The following is a 20,620-nucleotide window of genomic DNA, read 5'->3' as shown; positions in this document are numbered from 1 at the left end:
GTTGATCTTGCATTTGTAGCTCAGTTAAACTTCAGTGTGGATGAATTTTAGTCCTCATGTCATTTCTTCTCCCTTTCCTTGGAACTTTGTGTCTCTCACTGTGGTGTGACTTTTTTCTTCTGATAAGTTTTATGTGTTATTTAGCAGGTAGGGAGACAGTGGTTAGGGAGGGGAGCTTAACATCATTCAGTTTATTCATGGGATCCTCTGAAAGGTAAACCTGATTTTATTCAACAAATATTTCAGTGCCCATCATAGATCAGTCACTAGTAAAGATGCTACGGTTGCACCAGGAGTCAAAGCAAAGATCACCACCCTTGTAGAGTTTACATTCTAGCAGGGTGGAGACAACAAGGAAAAACACACACTGAGTAATTATAATGTGTGTCCAAGTACGGTATGTGTTCAGTTCAGTCACTCAGTCGTGTCTGACTCTTTGTGACCCCATGGACTGCAGCATGCCAGGCTTCTCTCTCCTTCACCATCACCCAAAGCTTGCTCAAACTCATGTCTATTGAGTCGGTGATGCCATCCAACCATCTTGTCCTCTGTCATCCCCTTTTCCTCCTGCCTTCAATCTTTCTCAGCATCAAGGTCTTTTCCAGTGAGTCCCTCTTTGCATCAGGTGGCCAAAGTACTAGAGCTTCAGCTTCCACATCAGTCCTGCCAGTGAATATTCACGGTTGATTTCTTTTAGGATTCACTGGTTTGATCTCCTTGTAGTCCAAGGGACTCTTGGGGAACCTCACCGGCACCCACACCAGCCTCTCTGGGTCACCCCTCATGACCCAGGCTGGTCCCCACCTCCAGAGTGCAGTGGGAAAAACACCTCGGTCAGAAAGAATCTGACAACTGGGACCCAAGTGTGCCCACCACCTGCCCCAACGCCACAGTCTGGGCCTGTCCCCACCTCCAGAGCAGGTCACTGGGGGGCTTTGGGGCCGAGGGGGAGTGATTGCTCCTGAGGGCCAGACCGCCAAGCCACAGGTACTCTGGGTGCAGAAGACCTTCTCCCTGCTCATCGGGTGTCCCGGCCCAGGTAAGGCTGGGTCAGTTGGTCTCTGCGGCTGGAGGGGCACAGGGAGATGCTGGTCGACCTGATCAGGCGACCCCAGAGCTTGGATCTGGAGCGCAGTGACAGTCACCCACCTCATGATATGTGTTAGGGGGAAAATAAAAGTGGAACAGAACAAGTGGACTTGGGGAGGCCGGAGGCGGAATGAGGTACATAATGAAAAGCATGATGATCAAGGCCTCATCGAGAAGATGAGATTTAAGGAGGTGAGGGGGTTAACCAAACAGGTATGGGGGAAGAGCTCTTCAGGCAGGAGATCCAGCTGGAGTAAAGGTGCTAGTGTGGGTGTGTGCTGGGCCTGCTGAGGAACTGCAGGGAGACCAGGTGATGGGTGCTAAGAGGGTCTGAGTAGGAGGTGAGGTCCCAGAAAGTTCCACTTACAGGGCTTCATGGGTCATTGTCAGGATTTGGAGTGAAAGCCCGAGTTTGACAGGAGCCATTACAGGTTTTGAGGGAAGGAGTGATGTACCAGTAGACCTTTTAACAGACTGACTCCAGTTGCTCTGTTGAGAAGAGAATGGGCAGGGAGGAGGCAGGGTGGAGGTCAAAGGTAGGAGCTGCTGCTGCTACTAAGTCGCTTCAGTCGTAGGAGCTAGGAGCCAGTAAATCTGATAATGTGGCTGAGAGATGATGAGACAGTGAGGTCCCACTCTAGATTTATTTTAAAGATAGAATCAGCAGGTTTTCTTAAAGGATCGGATGTGGCACCTGAGAGGAAGAGGAGACAGAGTGACTCTGGTTTGGGCTTCACCAACGCTAAGAATGGAGTTTCCATCAGTTGAGATGAGGAAGGCTGCGAGTGACACAGAGGTGGGGATGGGCTATTAGGACTTCAGTGTAATCCTTGAGGGTAGACAGGCTCCTACATTCCGTTCCACATCTCCCCCACCCAGCGCGTTCACAGTCAAGCCACAGGTCAAGTTCCTGTCCTTGGAGTATCCCAGCCCTTTTCTAAGTCGTCTTTGCTGACAGAAGGCTGACTGGTGTGCCAGAGACTGTATGTTGATTAGTGTGCAGGGATCGTCTTTTTATGTTCCTCAAGTATAAAGTTCCACTGTTTCATACATGCATAGTAAGTACTTAATGAATGCTTGTGGAATTAATGAAGTAGGCACGCCAAAGTACTTCTTGGTTAATTTTGAAATAGATTTCTCCTGTGATTTATAGAATGTTTTTGTTTTTCTATTTATATGATGATGGATAACAGGATTTAAAAGCGTACAGGAAATAAAGATAGGATCTGGATGTGTTTTATGGGTGAAGTCATGAACATGTGAGCAGTTTAAGTCTTAAGTATCTACGAAATGACTTTCCAAAATTCATTGGAGTGGGGAGGAGGAGAGGAAATTTGAAAATGCTTCATTTTATGTGCCAGAAAGATTATGTATCTCATGATTAAACTTTATATTGATTCTTGGTGTTTAAACTTGTGTATCGTATGTTTCTCTCCTTTTTGGTAAGCTTTCATGAGACTACTCTTTCCCTGGGGTCCCTTTTGCTTAATTTAAAACATGTGAATTAGAGCGTGTGTGTTCATGGTGTTGAGTGACTTGGATACACAAAGCGCTGGGTGTGGGTGTTGAGCAGGAGGTGCCTGCCCTCAGGGAAGATGCAGTTCCATGAGGGAGGGAGGATGTGTGTGCAGAAAACTGAAATCAGAGGTGGGTCTAATTTAGTGCCTATATAATAATAGTGCGTGAGAGTCCAGGGTTGTGTTAGAGGTTTGGGTGGTAGCATTGGTTTTCCCTTTGAAAGATAGTTGTATTTTGCCTTTTGGAGGAACATCCATGGACAGTGCGTGGTTGATCCTGGCAATGCTTTAGGATAGGTTTGATAAGCATTTAAGAGCTGATACACTCCATGCCCAGAGCTTAGGTCACTGAGGGAGGCTGACAGGTGAGTTAGCTGTCACTGTACAGTGTGACCCATTCAGTCATGGTAGCACGTGCCATGGTGTGAAGTAGGACAGAGGAGGCGTGGTTAACTATGCAGAGTTCAAGGGTGGCTTCTCCCTGTCTCAGTGGAAGAAGAGTTTTGAAAAGCAGTTGGGAGTTTGTCTGGTGGGCAGCTCAGGGAAGGACATTTTGGGCAGAGGGAACCATAAGTACAAAAATCAGGGGCTAAACCCTGGCCGCCTCTCACATCAGCCTTGGCATGGTTGCAGCTGTATAGAGGGCCCCTTCTGGATGCACTGAATCTGAAAGGTGGGAACTTGTAGCCTAAACACTGGTGTTCTTAAGAAAGGTCCTCATGAGATTTTGATGCTGGAGGTGATGGAGGGAGCCTCATGGAAGATCAACAGGGGTATTGATGTGCTCGGGCCTGCAGGCCTGGTGACAGGTGTGAAGGGTGGCTCGGGGTGGGGCAAGATGGGAAGTTCTTGCAATAATTAAGGCAAGACATGGTGAAATACTAAACTGAGAAAATGTCTGTGGGGGTGGGGAAGAGGAGACAGAAGGAGGTGTTGGCCAACAGGAGTGGGGCAAGGGACAGGGAGGAGAATAAAAATGCCCTGCATGCTGAGCCTGTGGAGCTGCCAGCAAAGATGCTGGAAGATGCAGTGGGGTCTGCAGCTGACTGGCAAACCCACCCAGGTGCCTGTTCATTTATAGCACTTGAGCTTAAGGATGCTTTTTATATTTATTTTTTAATGGTTAGATAAGGCTCAATTTTGCCTCAACTTGCAAAGCGTCAAATATTTACTGTCTGACCCTTAAAGAAAATGTTTGCTGACCCTTGACTTGGAGGTCAAGCAGGTTAGGGAGTTGGTGTATGGGTGGCTGTTGCTACCATTTTTGAATGCCTACTGTGTGAGCAGCAGTAACATCCAAGATGCAGTCACATCCATTGCATCTGACTCTATCCAGGGGTGGGTGTGACAGCAGAGAGGTCGTGAGCCTGGACCTCAACCATCTGGGGCTGAGTTCCCACCAGCAGCTTCATTCAGCCTCGGTTTCTTTGTGTGACACCTGGAATAACCATTTTTCTACGGCAAATATGTCTCTAAGCGTTAATGATTAGCTGTTGTACTAGTTTGCCAGGACTGCTGTAAGAGATTACCACCAACAAGGTGGCTTAAGAAAAGTACAAGTTTATTCTCTCCTAGTTCCGGAGTCTAGAAATCTGACATGAAGACATCGGCAGCGCCACTCTCCAGAGGCTGGAGGGGAGGATCCTTCCAGCTTCTGGTGGTTGCCAGCAACCCTTGCTGTTCTTGGCGTGTAGACTCATGGCTCCAGTCTCTGCCTCCATCTTTACCTGGCCTTCTCCCTCTGTGCTCATCTCCTCTTCTTTTAAGGCTACTACCACATTGGATTGAGGGCCCATTCTTCCAGTATGACCTTGTGCTTACATGCTCACTCAGTCGTGTCCGACTCTTTGCAACCCCATGGACTGTAGCCCGCCAAACTCCTGTATCCATGGGATTTCCCAGGCAAGATCACTGGGGTGGGTTGCCATTTCTTCCCCCAGGGATCTTTGATCAAACCTGCATTTCTTGCATTGGCAGGCAGATTCTTTATCACTGAGCTACCTGGGAAGCCCAATCCAGTATGACCTCACCCAAACTAATTATGTGGGCAAAGACTCTGTTTCCAAATAGGTCACAGTTACAGTTTCCAGGTGGATGTGAATTTGTGTGAGGAGATACTGTTCAACCCAGGATAGCTGTTTAACTCCCCAGCTGGGTGCCAGATGAGGCTTAAGGAAGTTGAGTGATTTCCAGAATCACACAGCTAATAAGGAGACCTAGGATTTGAGTTCACTTTTAGCCTTGACCTGAGATCAATACTCTTTATGCTACAATAAGTAGGATGCCTGCTAGAAAATTGTTTTATCCTATAGGCAGTCAGTAGCAACTAACGGTTTGAAACTGAAGAGTGACTTCTGAATTGAGATAAAAGTAGCAAATATAAATTGAGGGTTTTTGTGTGCCAGGCATGGTTCTTTGCACTGGATTATATCTATTTAAACCTCATGGAAGATTTTGAGGTAAATTCTCTCATTATCCCCACTTTGCAGGCAGGAAGGTAGTGAGCCACAGAACCTAACTGTGAGCTCTTGGCATGCGTCCCCCAAGTGCAACCTGTTTCCCAGGAAGCTGCTCCTGTTGGCTGAGTACAGACCTGCAGAGGCTTGTTAGTAGACCAGGCTTGAGGCGGGCTTTGAAAGAGCAGGTGACCTGAAGACACCTGTCAGGGAGAGTGGTAGGACTGGTGAGGAGGGGCTCTCTTAAATCTAGAGTTATTGTTTCGTTGCTAAGTCATGTCCAACTCTTTTGTGACCCCATGGACTCCAGCCTGCCAGGCTCCCCTATCCAGGGATTTCCCAGGCAAGAATACTGGAGTGGGTTGCCGTTTCCTCCTCCAGGGGATCTTTCTGACTCAGTGATCCAACCCACGTCTTTTGTGTCTCCTGCATTGCAGACAGATGCTTTACCACTAGCCACCAGGGAAGCTTGAGTCTAGAGTTACCTTTGAAGTTTTAAATTTGAGTGACAGAAAGTAGTGATGCCAAGAATAGAAACAGGTAGGTTTAAGAAAAGAAGGATTAGAGGGAAAGAGAAGGAATGGGGCTGAAGGGATCCTTAGAAAATCCCATTTTCTGGACTTTTTATTATATTTCATTATATTGACATTTGTGATTTTCACAAAAGCCCACCTATTGCCTGCAGTAAGAAATCTTTATACATGCTAGTAAATGTCAGCATGGGTAATCTATAAGTTTTCATATTTTTTGAGTTATATTTTATGTCTGTTTTAAAATACTGTATTTCTAGATTGTTTTGACTTCAGTTGTTTATTTATGATTGGTTCAGGAAGTCTAGATGTGGCCAGAGTAAAGACTCATAGCCAGTGGAAACTTGGTCCCCGCCATTGGCAGAAAGCAGGGACACCCCAGGGCCAAGAGTATTCTTAAGTTTAAAACTGTTGGCTTAGGAATCATCCCCAAAGTGTAGTGATTGTAGTGATGTGAAGTGCTGGTCATAATGGCCACAGCGAACAGCACTGAGGGAAGCCATTAATGCTGGGCTGCTCACCACTTAGTACCCCCGGTAGCTTAAGGAGCAGCTGGTAACACTGGGGTTTACAATTACATTTCTAAAGTTAAAAACCAGATATTATTTGGAAAGAATATGTGAAAGAAAGAAAAAGGTCCTTTGAAAATATTGTTCTAACTGTAGTAGTAACTGCAGCCCTCTCAGAAGCAGTCCTGGGAATCACGGATCTGGCTTTGGATGTGTACCTCGTGTGTCTGTGTCTTTTCTAAAGGGCCAGTGCCACCTCGCTCTATTCCTGCCCCACAGAGAGGGGCCTGTCTGCTCAGCAGCTTCTGTTAGATTTATGTTAGTCTGTGTGTGTGTGTGCTCGGTCGTGTCTGACTCTTTTGCAACTCCATGGACTGTAGCCCACCAGGCTTCTCTGTCCATGGGATTCTCCAGGCAAGAATACTGGAGTGGGTTGCCATTTCCTTCTCCAAGGATCTTTCCCAATCCAGGGATTGCACCTGCATCTCCTGCATTGGCAGGCAAACTCTTTACTACTGTGCCACCTCTTAGCTTGGGCCTCCCTTTATCTTCCTAGAAAAAAAGAAACTAAGGTTTTACCTTTGGTTAAAGGTAGTTTCCAAAGTCCATTTTAGTCTTAGGTGTAGGTATGTTTTGTTGTATGTCAAAGGTCATTTAAATCCAAAGTGCTGACAGCTTGCAAATAGCCCTAATGTCGCTTTATTTGTACAGACTGATATCCATGCATGTATATCAGGAAACAAAAGGATTAGGAATTAGGAACTATCCACTGTGCACCTCAGGCATCAAGTGTATTCTCTGAATTTTAACCACACTATGGATTCTGTTTTACAACATCAGTTGTTTTATTCGAGTTTTATTGTATATTCATGATTATCAAGGATATTCCTTCTACCTTATTTTATTATGGTTCTGTGAGTAGAAAACCTTTAAGAAAGAAAATGATACATGTTTTTCTTATCCTCAAATTTTGGTCTTTGTCTCTGTTTGCCTGACCACAGGCACATCAACATTTTCACCATTGTATCCAGAATCTTCTGAAATAAAAGCACTATTTTTACAGTATTCTCTTGAATCTATCATCCTAGTATCTTTATCACGTATTTACTACTCAATATAAGCTGAAACACAAGAACCTTTATTATGTATCACATTTCCTAGCTGTGAATAGAACAACCTATGCTACCAAATGAGCCACAAGAGATATAATCACATGATTTCCATCTTCATTTCTGGAACAAGGTGAGCTGTATGGATGTATGTACATAGTGAGTAGAAGTAATCAAATGTTTTAAGATGTGGTGCACTCCAGTGAATGTTTTCATTCATACTAAATGTCATCCTGCCTGTACACTTCTGGTGATTGCTAAATGGAGCTAAAAGGGCTGCTTAATTAGGAAATAATAAGACGTTTACCAGAACAAACAGCTTCTTATTGTACCTTCAGGACCAAAACTTAGAGGCCCGAGTTCTTTAAGTGATTTTTTCATCATCAAATAATCAGGTCTTTGTTGTTGTTGTTGTTGTTATTTATTAATTTTTTTGTAATTTATTATCCTGGTCCTGACCCTCTCTTTCTTTTTTTTTTTTTTTTTTTTTTTTTTTTTTTTTTTTTTTTTTCTTTCTTTTTTTTTTTTTTTTTTTTTTTTAAATGACTCAGAAGTTCTCTTTGTGAATTGACAGTGAATTTTAAATTACTTATATCTTTGAATTTTGATAGTTCTTGGCTCTAGGGACATTTTGTCCCTTCAAAAAGTTGCTCTCACTGACTTGAGTTCAGTGGTACTGTTTGCACCGTCTCAGGTTTATTTATGTGGTCCAAATCTGGAGCCCACTCAGTCAGACTTGCTGCAGGAATAAGTAGAGTTGTGAGGGCCTGGAGGCGGTTCGTGCGTGCCTGCTCGGTCGCTCAGTCGTGTCCGATTCTTTGCGACCCCATGGACTGTGGCCCTCCAGGCTCCTCTGTCGATGGGATGGGATTTCCTAGGCAAGAATACTGGAGTGGGTTGCCATTTCCTTCTCCATGAAGGTGGATCATGGGTTGCTTAGCCCTCCATGAGGTTTCTGGAGGTTGGTGTGGTGTGGTGCCCCGTGTTCGGGGCCTGGTCCGTGGGGCTTTGAGATCTCAGGCAGGAGGCAGCCCCACTTGGGCAGGCACAGGGGACTGTGTGGTTGGGAGGCAGACCCAGACGCACATGTAGCTGACGCGTTGTAAAGTTATTTCCCTTGCCTCAGCCTCTTGTCCGCCTCTGAAAACAAGAGTCATCCTTGCTTTTCTTTCCAGGTTAAAGATTAAAAAGAAACTAGACCTGCGGGGTACAGACCACAGCTTTGCATAGAGCAGGTGCTCACTTGGGACTCTTTTACCTGGATGGATGGCCATCCTATCCTGCCCCTTTTATATGGATGTCAGCCTTTGTTTTTGGAGCTATTTTACTAATTAAAAAAAAAAATTTGAAAAGTAAATATTGGAGCAGAGAGAGGGGAAGGAGGAATCAACGAGTGGGTGGGTGGAAACCAAAAGGAGGGAGGAAAGTGGAAGGGGAAAGAGTTAATAGGGAGTTAGCAGGAACCCAGGGGGGTGGGTACCAGTGATGAGGGGATAAGGGCAAAATAGGCCATGTTGGCCAAATTAGCATTTTCTTTCAACATTTTACAAGTACCAGGGAATGAGGAAAAACAGGTCTAGTTCACCCAGCTTCTCTACAGCTGTCTCTGTGCCCTTCAGCCGGTCTCCTGTTCTGTCCCTCATTGCCTGGGTTTTCTGGGGCAGGGCCCCAGGAAGACAAAATCTAGTTAATGTTTTTGGCACATTCATGATTTCAAAATTAAATGAAGTGCTTACTTTTTTCTTCTAATTCTTTTTTTTTTTTTTAAAAGGAAGAAAATGTAGCCTTTGGATCCCCTGTTGCTTAGTGACTGAACCTTTTGTATAATTGGTCCGAGAGAGAATAAGAGATTTGGTTAAGGAAAGGAAGGCAAAGTTCAGGTGCAGAAACTAGTGGGTTAGGAACTTTTGGAGCAGCCAGCAAGCCTGGGGGGTAGGGTAGGGCCTGAGAAGGTGAAGGTGGAGGAGAGGACCTTAACCAGAGAAACTGAAGGGAGGCCAGATAACTTCAACTGAGTTTAGAGCCTCCCTGGTGAAAATGTCTGAGGCACTGCAGTATGTGAGTGGGTTGGGTTTTTGTTTTTTTCTTTTTGCCCCCTTTCTGGTTTTGCTGGGTCAGACTTTGCCAGGGCAGTGCTTTCTTTCTGCAAATCAGAAGGAAATGATACAGCAGAGTTTAGTGTAGTGTAACTGTATTTGCTAATGTGCTTTATAGTTCAGCTCACAGAACTGATCAAAACTGATGAAATGTAACACGGAATGATCAAATCTCTGAAAGCAGGGTTGAGCAGTTGTCATTGTTTGAGGGCAACAGAGAGCCGGCTGGTCGACCGCCCCAACTGCCATCCTGTTCTCTTCTGCCCTGGCATCACTGTTCGCTCTCTAGGGCGCAGACATCCCTTCCAGAGCAAGGCAGTCTCTGGCCAAGCCTGAAATCCTACCACATTTTCTACATGAATGTGTATTACTTTTTTAATTGCCAGGGAAAAAATAAACATTATCTTTTAAAAAGGAAAACTGGGTACATTTTCCAAACACATTTCCCTAAGCGATTGCTCTCAAAAGTTAAAGAAGTGGAAGACTGTTCATGACTGTTGGCTTTTCTTCACATGTTCTCACTGACTAGATGATACCAGAGCTTCGGTGCTCTCATTCTAGAAAAACCAAAATGGCAATAAAATGCTTCCTGAACAGTTTTACTGATGTACATAATTTAATGGCATTCTGTGTAAATAATGTGATGCTTTTGAAATGGTGTTGACTTCCTGGATTGTAATTAATCTATGAGTTTGAGCCCCTTAAGGTTATAATAATAATGAACTTTGTAATGTGATTGAATTCTTTTATGTGTAATTATTTTGTGTTCCCCACAAACATGCATAATATCATTCCTCTAAAATTGAGTGCATGTTGGTTATGAAGCAGGATGCTCCTTCTGGCCTGAGCATGCTTTAAAATTATTCTCACATTGGTAAAATACCGAGAACATGGGAGGAGAGGAGTGGGAGTGAAGTTAGGACATGAGTTCTGCTGGGTTTGGTGATGGGGAAGTGGGCAAGATGCCATTTTCTGAGCCTGGGTAATTTCAATAAGTATCATAATGAACACAGTTAGGAATTTTGCATGTACAGAGTCAGTTAAGAAGGCCAAAATAGTCTGGGAAATTTGTTAACAGCAGGTCCTAAAGCAAAGTTGAAATACTGGTTTAGTTTTCCTTTTATGACTCCAAATGTAGAAAGGGAAGGACCCTTTTCAACAGAGTGGAGCAGAGGCCCTGACTGGAATGTTAAGTGGCAGGGCTGGCAGGCAGGTAGGAAGGGTGAGTTCTTTGCCAGGAATTAGCTGTGGGACTTTGGACAAGTCACAGCCTCTTGCTAGAGAGACTGAAAAAAAACTGTACCCAAAACTCATCTAACCTAACCTTATAGCTCATTGGGGAAAAAAAAAAAAAATCGGAGACCCAACTCTGCCCTTCTCACCAAAGGCTGAGTTCTCCCGGCTTCCCCAGTGGGTGCCTTGCCAAGGTGGAGTGGTGGATGAGGAGGAAGTCTGTCATGGTCCTGCTCCGTCGTTTGGAATAAAGGCTCAGGGTGTTCAGTTCCTGAGTGAACTTTCTATCCTGTGGAGATCCTTTAATGATGTTCAACTATTTTAATAGTTAGATTAAATATTAATAACTTAATTATTAAACTATTAATAACCATTTTAATAGTTAGATTGAGTGCTCAGCTGCAAGTTCCTTCTCAGCCTGGAAGTCTTTTTAGGAGGGGTATCTCTGTATTATGAAAAGACTCTTAGTGGCCCATGGGCTGTAGCCCGCCACGCTCCTCTGTCCATGAGATTTTCCAGGCAAGAATACTGGAAAATATACTGGGTTGTCATGCCTTCCTCTAGGGGATCTTCCCGACCCAGGGATCAAACCCACATCTCTTATGTCTCCTGCATTGGCAGGCAAGTTCTTTACCACCAGCGCCACTTCGGAAGCCCATCTCTGTACTCTTTTCTGCCTCCCCGCCACAGAGCTTCCCTGAGGAAAAAAACACCTTAAATGTATCCAACTCAGCCCAGTGTCCTGCATGGGAGCTAGATTGCTTTTGCCTGTTGGCAGCACAGTCATGGGTGTGATGGAAATAGACTGCCCACTTTCATGAATACCTTTTCCTGTTCTTCTAATACCCTTTAAGAATTTATTTTTAGTTGTGTAACTTGGGGAGGCTGCACCATTTTTCATGTATTACCTTCTTGTTATTTTGTCTTGTTATTGGTTATTAGTATCTTAATGAAGAGTGTGTTCATTGTTCTGTAATGTCAGCCTCCTCTTATTTAATGTCAGAATTTAATAATTGCCTCTATTTTCCTTTCTTGATAAAATCTTATTTTGTCCATATATTACCCCATATAATGTTTGTCTTTTAGCCTGAGAAATAATTTTGTAGTTCTGTACTTGTGTTCCTACTCTGAAATGTGTTTCCCTCTGATCTCTCCTATTTTTAATTTTCTTTCACTTTAAAAACAGTTGCCCTATCCATGAGTATTATGGGTCTTTTGTTTAATCCAGAAGCAACCACTTTTCACATTAGACTTTATTTTGTAATTTCTCCCCCTTATTGTTTGATTTTCCTTACTGTTACAAAAGCAGGGTGACAGTGTGATGTTTGTGACAGAAGAAGCCTGGTAGGGGTTAGATTCCCCCTAAATTAGCCACTATCGAAGTACAGCTTTTGGGGGAGGGGAGTTTGGGGGAAGGCGGGTAGGTGTATGTGTATGGCTGAACTCCTACCCTCTTCACCTGGAACTATCGCAATATTGTTAATCGGCTCTACCCCAGTACAAAATAAAGTTAAAAAAAATACAGGTTTTGAAAACCTTTGCCTGTTTTTGTATTGACTACATGATAAAAGTATGAATTCCTGTTGGTCTTTAGATTCTGGGCCATGTTTCTAGCTTTTATTTACACTCCTCTTGGGTTTGGTACAGCTGAGAGAATACTTAAAATATGCTGTAATCTTTGTTACAACTCTGCAGCTGGTTACATTGTACCTCTGCAATTGATTCTTAGGCTACAAGTTAATATTTTAAGCTATCCTAGAAGTAGCAAGTCTGTAGGGATCTAACCCTGCCCCCGATAGTTTTCTTTCTCCAACTCTTCCATCTTTAGAAGCTAAACCTGATTGAAAATGTGGCTATCTCTGCCTTGTGATGTTTAATATTTTAGATATGGAAATATGGGAAGCATAGTTGTGTGTACAGATAATTCCCAGTTTGAGAATTGGCAAATAAACTGCAAGAATACACCATCTGTGACAAAAATGCAGGTCCTAGTTCTAATAGTAAAACTATTTTACTTATATCTGATGGATGTTTGTAATATCATTACTATTGGAAAAGTATGTTCCCACTTTGACCTTGAGAGAAGCCAGAGTTTAGAAGTGCAGTGGGTAGAAGTAGGGTAGAGGGGAGCTTCAGGGAAACTCGAGAAAGTAGTTCTGTTCATCAGTTCCCCCGTGGTTTTTTCTTTTTTTCTGTATACTCTCAGACAGTAGACTAATTAACTTCCATAATTAGCTTATTGAATGATTTGACTTTATCTTTCTCATAAGAAAACACACTAAACCCTTAGTATTTGTTAAAAATGTGTGGGAAAAACTAATCAGAGGCTTGTGAGGTGAATATTTAAACGCAGAATGGTTTTCTTCTTCTTCTTTTTTTTTTTTTTATTCAACGTGCTGGACCTCAGTTTCGATGAGGAGACGGTAGTGAGTTCTCACTCATTTTGTTCAGATTTTCCAAGGAATGCATGAGAGGGTGTCGTCATCGATCGGTTTTCTTCTTGAAGGAAATAATTTTTTAACTGTGAATAATATTTTACAAAAGATAACTTACTTTTGGGGGGGCTTGGGGTTGAAGGTTTTGGGGTTGTCATCCTGAAATGTAACAGCCAGATGCCTAGAGAACTGGATTGCTGTCAACTTGGAAACTCTTTCGATTTTTCAAAAAGTATATTGCTGTCGGCCTGTTTTTTGTTAATCATCTTTCTTCAGAAGGTGAGTCTGGAGGGAAACCAATTTAACTAGATTTTAGTTAAAAGAGGTTGTGGTTTTAAAATTTGCTCCAAATTCATGGGTCCAATTTTGTGATAACATAATCTTCCTTGATTACACCTAGCACTCCCTCTTCTACCAGTTTGTACATTTATAGAATGCTGTTCAATACCTTCATTTTCTATCTTGTATATGGTTTTTAATGGTCTTTAATGGTTTCAGGCATGTAAATCTTGTCACCTCAAAAAATAATTTGAGTCCCTAAAATAGGAACCATGTCTCTCCCTAATAAACATATTTCACCTGTTTCCTTGCTCCTTGCAATCCTGATGCATTATGCTAATAGATTTGAATTGTATTAAGTGCCTTAAACCAAAATTCCAAGTGAAATTGCCTTTTGGGTACTTACTGTCTTCAGTAGTTTGTTCTTTTCTTCCTATTTTGCAAAATAAGTTTTGGCTGGGCTATCCAACTGCGCTAGAGCAAACAAAGGCAAATCCCATCCAGGCAGTGTATGTTACTAGTTTTGGTGATAGTTCTTGACTTATATAATTTTCCAATAGGATCTAAGTCGGTGAGATGGGGGGAGGTGGGGGGAAGACAAAACCCCCCACCCCCCATGTAAGTTTGAGTTTAAATTTCAAAAGAATGAAATACGTGCTGCCTTTTCAATGTTTTTTTGTGGCACCCTAATTGTATGCTACAAAGATAAGAAAATCAGACACCTTATAAATATTAAATGGCTTTGCAGGCACAATTAATGAATTGAATGAGGTTACTAAGATTCCAGAGGGAAATTTTCAACACCTATATGGTTTATTTTACATACTCACAAGGTCTCCTGATGTGTATGACAGCATAAAAGCCAGAGACCAGTGAGGAAGGTGAAAAGAGAGAGGAGCAGAGCAGGAGCCCCTGTCCTTATCCCCAGCACCCTGCTCACCAGGCCACTGTGCCTTTTTGCCTCTTCAGGCTCCAGTTTCTTTTCTGAATATTTGTGGTGTCTGCTTTGAAGTCAGTTCTGCATTCAGATCCCATCTCTCCCACCTCTCACTGGGTTCCTGCTGACTTTGGGGCTCAAAGAATGTGGGTGGCTTTCTCAATTCCCTTGTAAAACAGCAGTAATGTCTGTAGCAGAGTTGCAGCAGGGTTAGACTTGGTATGCAGAAAGTGCCTCGAATATATGATGACTGTTTTAGGCAGCTACCATTTACTGTTCTCTACGCTTATTCCTGCCCCCACCCTGGCACCCTTTGTCCTCAGCACTGCCTGGCACAAAGCAGGTCCTCCAAGTGTTTTCCCTTGTGACACGATTACATTATCTTGGAAGAAGCCATAGTCAGCTCCCATGCAGAATTCCGTGCTTTGCGGCGCTGTTTGACTTCACGTCACGGCTGTGTGCTTGTCCTCAGTGGGCTTTCTTGAGCTGTCTTCCTTGAGAGTTCTGGAGGGTAGGCACTTGAACACTTGATGTGACCCACCCCCCCACCACCACGTGCGTCCCCCTTGCCTGCTCTATGCTGTCCGTGTGTGTATGTTAAGTTGCTCAGTCATGTCCAGCTCTTTACAACCCCATCGACTGTAGCCTGCTAGGCTCCCCTGTCCTTGGGGATTCTCCAGACAAGAATACTGGAGTGGGTTGCCATGCCCTCCTCCAGGGGATCTTCCCCACCCAGGGATCTAACTCAACGTCTCCTGCAGCTTCTGCATTGCAGGTGGATTCTTTACTGCTGAGCCACTGGGGAAGCCAGGCCCTCCACGAATGTTGGTAAATGAGCTGAGATTATTGCCCCAGAAGCCCAGCTGTTCAGGGCTCTGTGTTATTTACAAAGTAAATTCACAGCTGGGAGAAAAGTGAGTCTTCAATTCACAGCTCCTTTTTAGTATGTACACTCAGAAAGCTTCAAGTTGACAAATGCCAAAAGGTCTTTAGGCCTTGGAGAGATTTAATACTTGTACTGTGTCCAGGAGTTTTGAAAATGTATTGTGATGTGATTCAGGTTGTGAATCACACTTCAGGCTTGTTCATTTGTAAATTGGTTTTTATGGATGCATGTCTGCAGGTCTGTGTCATAGAATGTCGTTTCTGAAAAGGTGGTGATCTCATCTGGAGGCTGATGAGCTGCAGGTTCATTGACACTGGCAGAGCTCAGGGCCAGGTTTCTGAGCTCCTCTGTGCTGGACTCTAGTGATTAGAACAAGTGACACTCGCAGCATATTCCCGGTACCCAGCTGCTTCACGGCTGCCCAGGGATCGGTGCAGGGCAGGGCGCCAATGCCTGTCCTCCATGCTCAATAGTGGCACCTCGGCCCTGAATCACACGAACAGTCAGATTGCCTGAGACTCTGCTCTCATGATGCCTTGTTTGGGCTTCCCAGGTGGCTCGGTAAAGAATCCACCTGCCAAGCAGGATACGCAGGTTCCTTCCCTGGATCAGAAAGATCTCCTGAGGAAGGAAATGGCAACCCACTCCAATATTCTTGCCTGGGAAATCTCACGGACAAAGGAGCCTGGCAGGCTATAATCCACAGGGTTGCAAAAAAAGAGTCGGACACGACTTAGCAACTAAACAATAACATGCTCTCTCTCAACCATTTTCAACATAAATTTTATAGTTTCATATTCTCAGCCATCTTTTAGGTAGTTTTTTCTTTTCTTTGTTAGTTTTCTGTCTGATGCTTTCCTAGTTTATTCAACTTCAATTTTTATATATAAACGATGACACTTGTACAAATATAATAAACCTAAGTTAGCTATAAGAAATTATTCTTTTCTGTCTCTAAGGAGGAGGAGCGTTCTCTGTTTAATGTAGACTATAGGCAGGCAGGTTGCATTGCTTCTTGAGTCTTGTCTGCTGTGGGGGAAATGTTAACAGGGCTGCATTTTCGAGGTGATGGCTACTTAGGGGATTGGGTAGGGGTCTTCCTGTAGCCTTGTTACCATGGACGACATCTCCACTGTGTGGTCACGGGGGAAGCAGGGTATTCTCTCTGCTCCAGGGCTCTCCCACTTTTCAGGTAAGGATCTTCTTTAGAATAAATAAATGAAAATATACAAACATATATACATTTATATCTGTGACATTTGTTGTTGATGAGTTTTAATTTCTCAGGTTTTTGAGTTGTGCAAAAACAAAACAAAACAGTGTTTAAGGATTTTATTGAATAGTAGGTTTACTCTATTTTGTAGATTTGAAGAAATTTAGATACAGGACTTTTCCCCTGTGTATTTCACCATTGGCTAAAACAACATTTCCACAACAAAGTTGCTCAGCTTCCACACAGCTTTCTAAACAGGCTACCTTTCCCTCCAATTAGCGTCATCACGTCCTCAGACCAGCAAGCCAGGTGTCCTAAGTGTTTCATCATGGTTTTCATCATGGTTTAGTAGAATGGATGCATGTGGAGTCAGGAATCTGGATTCTTGAGCTGGCTGTGCTCAAGTGATTTAAACTTTATCATCACTCGTTTTTAAGTACACATGAATAGTCTTTTATTTTTCCTGCCTCCTATGCATCCTCAGGCTTTTGTGCTTTTTTTTTTATGACTGTGCGTCTAGGGGAAGATCTGCCCTCGTGTGGCACTTGCCACAGAAACCATCCTCCGCCATGCCCCCCCCCAGCCCCCCAGGCCTGCATCCTCTGGTGATGTTTCTTGGCCGGAGGCTGACGCCTCCGGCTTCATTCCCAGGTCACCATTCGGGCAGACTCAACACTCACTGATCTTTACAGCCTGTAAAGAGAAGGAGGCATATGTTTACTGCACAGGGCCATTATGCTACAGGTATGGATCTCCTGATAGAACGTGGAGTCAGAATCAGGCATGCAATGCAGTATGCTCCACTTTAGAGATGCTCTTTTTAATATATGTGTATATAGTGGTGTTGGTGGCTCAGACGGTAAAAAAAAAATCTTAACTGCAATGTGGGAGACCCAGTTTTGATCCCTGAGTTGTGAAGATCCCCTGGAGAAGTGAATGGCTACCCACTCTAGTATTCATGCCTGGAGAATTCCATGGACAGAGGAGCCTAACGGGCTAGTCCATGGGGTTGCCAAGAGTCGAATGTGACTGAACAATTAAGACACACACACACACGCTCACACAGAATGGTGTTACACTTTGTCCCTTAAGGATGTTAAAATTGCAGAGTTTCTTGGTTTGTCTTTTTAGGAAAAATTCCTTGCAGTTTTTTGTCTGTAGTATATAGTATCTCTGCTGCTGGAAGAGATGAAACATACTATTTGGTCAATGGCAAAGGCTAGTTTTGATAAGTGAATTTGTAGCAGTGGAGGTGTTTTCAGAAACTTTACCAGATTTCTTCATTTTTAATAAATAATTATAGTCACCCCTTTAAATGCCAAAGGACTTCAAAATAGTTCAGGCAAGTATTTATAATGCCCAACATTCTGTTTACTGTGTAGCTGTAACACTGGGATACATATGTATTTTTTATTTTTTTATATGTATTTTTTAATTAATTTTTTTTTTAAACTACAGGAGCTCTTACCAAAGTAAAGGAGAGTAGGCGACACGTGGAAGAAGGGAAGATGGAAGTCCAAAAGGCTGATGGCATTCAGGATCGCTGTAACACTATTTCTTTTGCTACTTTGGCTGAAATTCACCACTTCCATCAAATTCGAGTAAGAGACTTTAAATCACAAATGCAGCATTTCTTACAACAACAAATAATATTTTTCCAAAAAGTGACGCAGAAGTTGGAAGAGGCTCTTCACAAATATGATAGTGTTTAATGACTGGACGTTGGATTGTGGACTTTTTTTTTCAGTTCAAGGATAATTTCTATAGCAGAATACAAACTGCTATCAAAGAACTATTGCCAACTATCAGCAGTGGTACAAGGATGGTTTTGTGTTCAACTGAAACTGGGCTGAATATATAATTATGTAGGAAAGAAGCAGTTAATATGGTTATATAATAGAAACAGTACCACACATTGTAACTAAATTATACTATGTATGCCTACACTACCATTGTAACTTTTGGAATAATGAGTATACTATTTGCCTTATTGCTTTTTGAAGTATGGGTATTTTAGTGCATACTTTGTAGACCTCAAAACCCATGAAGGGTCTCAAAGAAGCTGGCTGGTTAAAAGCCTGCTGTGGATGCCTTTTTACTCTCATAGATTGGGATTACCTAAATTCAGCCTATTCTCTGTTTACAAACTCCAACTAGAGCAGCTATGCGACTTTGTGCCTTTAGACTCTTGGTTTTTCATTTCTCCACCCCCCCTACCCCTTTTTAAAGTAACCACAACTTTTCTGATGGAAAGAGTGAAAGGCCAGTGCACATAATGACAAACTGCTGGGAACCTCCTGTTGGCACGGGGGGCAGGGTGGGAGGATCAGCTGTCATCAGTTTGCCCAGCGAGTTTTGTCTCCGGGATCGATGCTGGCGAGCACAGTGGAGGGAGACTCATGTTCACCTTCAGAGAGGGTGTCTGTTAGCGAAGAAGATGGTGCCACTCTGTTCCCTTAGATGCTGCAGTAAGCCTAGTCTCTTCACTCAAGTGTCCTGGAAACTTGACGTGGAGATTTAATCGAACATGTCTTACAACCTGGAGAAGGGGTCTAATCTGTTGGGGACATGAGCACAGAATCAGTGACAATACACACTCGGTTTTAATTCTTAAGAGAGTTTTCTTTTCTTTTTCTTCTTTTTTAGCTTGAAATTTTTCTTTTAATATTCAGTGTGTGTGTGTGTGTTTTTTTTAATGGATCTACACTGTTAACTGGTTGAGACTCCACTGTGATTCACTTGTTTACTTAATCAAAAACTTTTCAGGGATGTCTATAAAATTCAGTGTTATACGTGATGAAAAGTAATGTTGGTTGATCTAATGAGGGACCAGAAATAATTTCTACTATTCCAAATGCTGATGGAAAAAAGTAATTTTTTTTAAAGTATTGATAAGCCCCCAGGACATTTAACCTTAAAAATTACTTTAAGTATATTCTTTTATTACTATAAGGGAAATACAAATGACTGATAAATACCAAAAATATTCAAAAGCAGCTTAATCTAAAAAGCACAAAGAGATTTTGGTTTGAAATACCAGAATCTCAATGTTTTTATAGTTGCTGAGCTCAATAATGTGATTCTTGAGTTTACAGGTTTAAAAACTGTCACTGAAAGGTTAAAGTGTCTACTGTTTTTAATGAAGTCAAACTTATGCTGCCTCAGAAATCCCTGGGTATTCAAGTGGTAACATAGAAGTAAAGAGGTCAGTTTGAAATGTTGGTGAGTCACATTGATTAAAAGAAAAGGGTCAATTTGCAGATAGTCATACAAAGTGAAGGTTATTAAAATGATTTCTCAATAGCACATTTACTCTAAAAAGTAATCTCACATGGGTTTAATTTTTAAGATCAGATTTGATCAAAATTTTATACCTTAGGTAACTTAGAGCCAGATTTAACATCATGTGGCTTTGTCTCTACTACCGACATGTGGAACTGTAACCAAATATATTGTTCTCTACAAAAATAACTTTCTCCTGTTGATTGCAAGATACAGTTCTATAAATGAAACCCATATATATATATATATATATGTTAATTTTATTGCAGAAGTTTAGAGATGATAATGATAGCATTTAATTTAAGTTTGAGTCTGTATTGGACAAATAAGCACTATGCTTTTCAAATGATTGGAAAATCATTTTTATTTGCCTCCTTTTTTTGACAGTGGTTTGATTTTTTGTTTGTTTAAGTAAAAATCACTAAACTTGTGCAATGGTAGCATGGAAATTATCTGAGGTGTCTTGTATGATTGTGCTTTGGCCAGGGTGGACATAGTTCAAATTGTAAGAGCTAAAGATTAAAGAGCAAGAAGGTATAGGTTCATGCTGCCTATTTAGAAGAGAACTTTCATTCTTCAGAACTACATAACATCATAATGCCACTGATTCATAAGGGGTTTAAATTAATTCTATGGGGTAGGACACCAGGATCATTAGTGTTCATTTTCATCTAAGATCTTTATCTCTCTAACGTTCTCGGTCCTATTGAAACATTTCAGTATACAAAAATACTGCAATGTTAATACCCAAGAGAAAAGCCATCATAATGTGTATGCTGGTCATTATGATCAGTGTGGTACAGTTTTTAAAAAATAAACTATCATGCCCTTCATGCCATTATTTGTCTTTTTTTCTATAATTCATAATTTATGATTAAATATGTATTTAGAAGAGGGTGTGCACTTGAGCCTGGCTTTGCTGTTTTAATTAGAAACAGTTGTAGTTGTTTATGTGCTGTAACTATAATGCAGCTATGCACTGGAGCTCTGTTACTCTTCTAGATCCTCTTATCTGAAGGTATATTTCAAACCTGGAATAAGGGAACACA

The 20,620-nt window shown here is 42.3% G+C and overlaps 1 protein-coding gene and 1 non-coding gene across 2 annotated transcripts in view; one reads left to right on the top strand and one right to left on the bottom strand.

Annotated features, from left to right (window-relative positions):
* Positions 1-20,409, top strand: part of SNX18 (sorting nexin 18) — a 29,829-nt gene extending 9,420 nt beyond the window's left edge. Inside the window, exon 2 of the mRNA XM_043887176.1 lies at positions 17,748-20,409. Coding sequence (XP_043743111.1) covers positions 17,748-18,001 — 254 coding nt within the window. The 3' untranslated portion in view covers positions 18,002-20,409. The remainder of the gene's footprint in view (positions 1-17,747) is intronic.
* On the bottom strand, positions 12,938-13,030 carry LOC122683983. The gene has a single exon (XR_006337891.1). It is a non-coding gene; the product is annotated as a small nucleolar RNA SNORD116 (small nucleolar RNA).
* Positions 20,410-20,620: the final 211 nt, after the last annotated feature.

The sequence above is a fragment of the Cervus elaphus genome, chromosome 25, assembly GCF_910594005.1.
Source record: "Cervus elaphus chromosome 25, mCerEla1.1, whole genome shotgun sequence".
Classification (NCBI taxonomy): domain Eukaryota; kingdom Metazoa; phylum Chordata; class Mammalia; order Artiodactyla; family Cervidae; genus Cervus; species Cervus elaphus.
This window is presented reverse-complemented; position numbering and strand designations above follow the sequence as displayed.